A 3,017-nucleotide genomic window follows, 5' to 3' on the forward strand; every position below is an offset into this window, starting at 1 on the left:
ATGGTTAACTGTATTTGGAAAGAGGAAATCGAATGAAATGGCGTATACCACCTTCTCCCACCCTATTGTATAACAAAGGAATTAGAAAGATAAAATTGTGAGGGCAAAAATAAAATGTTTTTAGACTACCCAGTAGTGCACAACAGGCATATATAACTTACTTTCCTCCGTTTGTGAATTTTTCCTTCTCCACTTGCTACGTCATCAGTGACGTCACACTTTGTATCCGACATATTTTGGTGATTATTGTATGCAGCTAGTTTAATATCATTTGGTTCTCGCCTTAACACGATTCTGTGTTGCTATTAAAACAATCATATAATTATAGGAATACATTTAGCACATAATATCTAAATATTTTGATCGTGTTTTAAACAATTAACAACGGTCTATGGGAGTCGTGAGGATACGGTTTTATGATTCTTTAAATGTTCTTTGTTTACTAACGAATGGGAAGAGAAAATAAATTGAAAAGGTGTCCTATCTTCTACCACCTTGCTATACCTCTAAACACATACATACCTACCACTATGTTGTTGGTCTATAGAAGTCACGAGAATCTAGTTTTTTTTAAATCTTTGAACGTTTTTTGTTTGCTACTAACTGCGACAAGGAAAAAGAATGATAGGGTGACCCATCTCCCCCCACCCTACTATATGTTATATAGACGAGCGAAAATGACGAAGTTAGTGATAAAACGACATTTAAAGATTCAGTTTAATTCAATTACTGTCATCATTCTATTACATCATGCTCGATTCTCTGCTAGGTGTAGCGACCACGCTTATTTTCTTCCGAATAAATACAATATGTCTTTGACTGTAAGCGTGTTTTAACAACTGTTGTTTTGTCGCTATATCCTGTCTTTTCGTTTAAAATATGTTTAAATCTTCGCTACCGAAATAAAAAAGACAAATAAAGTTATTTTTATTATATTATTCTTACTGTTAAACTATCGTAGCTCATGAAACCCGAAAAATAAGTAACAACAAACAGCCACAACTTTTACTACTCGTGCTTAAAGAACCTAAATACCAGAAGTCTGCTTATTCTTAACTGCCATTTTTAATAACAACACAGTGCATTACTTTCAACAGCTTAACGCTGTACAGCCGGCTTAACTTTCCATACAACGTTATTGCTACTGCATCAACACGTGACGTCATATAGTAGGGTGGGGAAGACGGGAGACCTATAGCACAGAATATCTTAATACCCTGATCGTGTTTTAAACAATTAACAACGTTCTATGGGAGTCGTGAGAATACGGATTTACAATTCTTTGAATGTTCTTCGTTTCCTATACAAAATGCGGCAAGAAAATAGAATAAAAATGTGTCCCATCTTGCCCCACCCTACTATATACTCCGTCAAACCCTCTGGAGAATAATGTAGCAAACCGAGCCTATCGCTTACATTTCCAGACGCCACAGTCAGCCACTCAAACTGATAACTCAACCAAGCAACGAAGCAAAGTCTATTTTATCTCCGCCGCCCGATACTCGGTCGTTTATGACGCAGCTGCACTGTTTGTCAATCATTGTTACGTCATAGACCAAAGACATCTGGAGAAACGACAGACATGCGACAGAACTAGGTGTTAATGCAACAACGACATACCCGGCCAAATTTTTATTTCTAGATAAAAAAATCCCACATAAAAACATGGCTTCTTCAACATGAAGTGTTAATCCACGATTTCGTTGTTCGCTGATGAAGCTTTCATTTCCACGTCGTTTGTGACGTCATTATTTTCTAAATTAGGAAAACATAGTCATTTTAGACCAGGGTTTCTGAACCAGGAGACCTGGTTTTGTTATTTAAGCAATTCTAGAAAGGGGTATTTTTTTGATTATGGCAGCGCAGGTTTAAAAATATTTTAAACAAAAAGACAGGATATAGCACAAAACAACAGTTGTTAAAACACGCTTACAGTTAAAAACCTATTTACATTTAGTTAAAAAATAAGCGTGGTCGCTACACCTAGCAGACAAACGAACCATTTATGTTTAATTATTATCTCAAGTTAAACTTCTAATAGAAACAAAAGTGTGCGTAAAGACACGACCCGTACAATGTGGGGAGTCGGCTTTAAAGAGGAATAACCCGAAGTTAGGGTCATGAGTTATTGGGTATTTAAAAATGTGTGCAGCAAGGAAAATGGTTTAGAATCACTGTTTTAGGGTGGAAGAAGATGGGACATCTTTTCATTCTATTTTCTTGACCCGTTTGGTAGTAAACAAAAAACATTTAAAGAATTCTGAAACCTTATTTTCACGACTCCCATATAGACCGTTGTTAATTGTTTAAAACACGATCCGGATATTTGGATATTTTGTGCTAAAGGTGTCCCGTCTTACCCTACAGTACTATAGGAAAAATTAAAATTGTGTATAGTACGAAAATCCATGTTTTTAAAAACCGTGAATCAGAAACACACATACACTTACCATTATGTTGTTGTAGCTCTTGTTCGGCTTTATTCTTATAAACTTCACTTGAATATTTACATACTGGTGATCCGCATTGGCAGGTGAACTGACGACATTTAACGTCCCAGAAACGCTCTCCGTAATCAAACCTTTAACAAACATAGACGATATGTATATATAGTAGGGTAGGGGAAGATGGGACGCCTTTTCATTTTGTTACTCTTTCCATTTGGTAGTAAACAAAGAACCTTCAAACTATGAAACTGTATCCTCACGACTTCCACAGACCGTTGTTAATTCTTTAAAACACGATCAGGATATTTAGATATTATGCGTTAAAGGTGTCCTATCTTCCCCCATCCTACTACATATATATTGTTGCTGTCATACTATACTTTTATTTTAGCAAATTCAATTTAAATGTAACAAATATAGAAAAAAAATCAATATACAGTAGGGTGGGGGAAGATAGGACACCTTTAACGCATAATATCCAAATATCCTGATCGTGTTTTAAAGAATTAACAACGGTCTGTGGAAGTCGTGAGGATATAGTTTCATAGTTCGAAGGTTCGATCGTTGTTT

The 3,017-nt window shown here is 35.8% G+C and overlaps 1 protein-coding gene and 1 long non-coding RNA gene across 2 annotated transcripts in view; both read right to left on the reverse strand.

Moving 5' to 3' along the window:
• LOC100185110 (nexilin) overlaps positions 1-316 on the reverse strand; it is a 14,948-nt gene extending 14,632 nt beyond the window's left edge. The window contains exon 1 of the mRNA XM_002131134.5: positions 162-316. Coding sequence (XP_002131170.3) covers positions 162-233 — 72 coding nt within the window. The 5' untranslated portion in view covers positions 234-316. The remainder of the gene's footprint in view (positions 1-161) is intronic.
• Positions 317-1,617: 1,301 nt separating this feature from the next.
• Positions 1,618-2,622, reverse strand: LOC108949757. The gene is made up of 2 exons (XR_001974874.2): positions 2,451-2,622; positions 1,618-1,755 (listed from the first exon to the last, which is right to left on the reverse strand). It is a non-coding gene; the product is annotated as an uncharacterized LOC108949757 (long non-coding RNA).
• Between the last annotated feature and the right edge of the window lie 395 nt (positions 2,623-3,017).

This window comes from Ciona intestinalis, chromosome 9, assembly GCF_000224145.3.
Source record: "Ciona intestinalis chromosome 9, KH, whole genome shotgun sequence".
Classification (NCBI taxonomy): domain Eukaryota; kingdom Metazoa; phylum Chordata; class Ascidiacea; order Phlebobranchia; family Cionidae; genus Ciona; species Ciona intestinalis.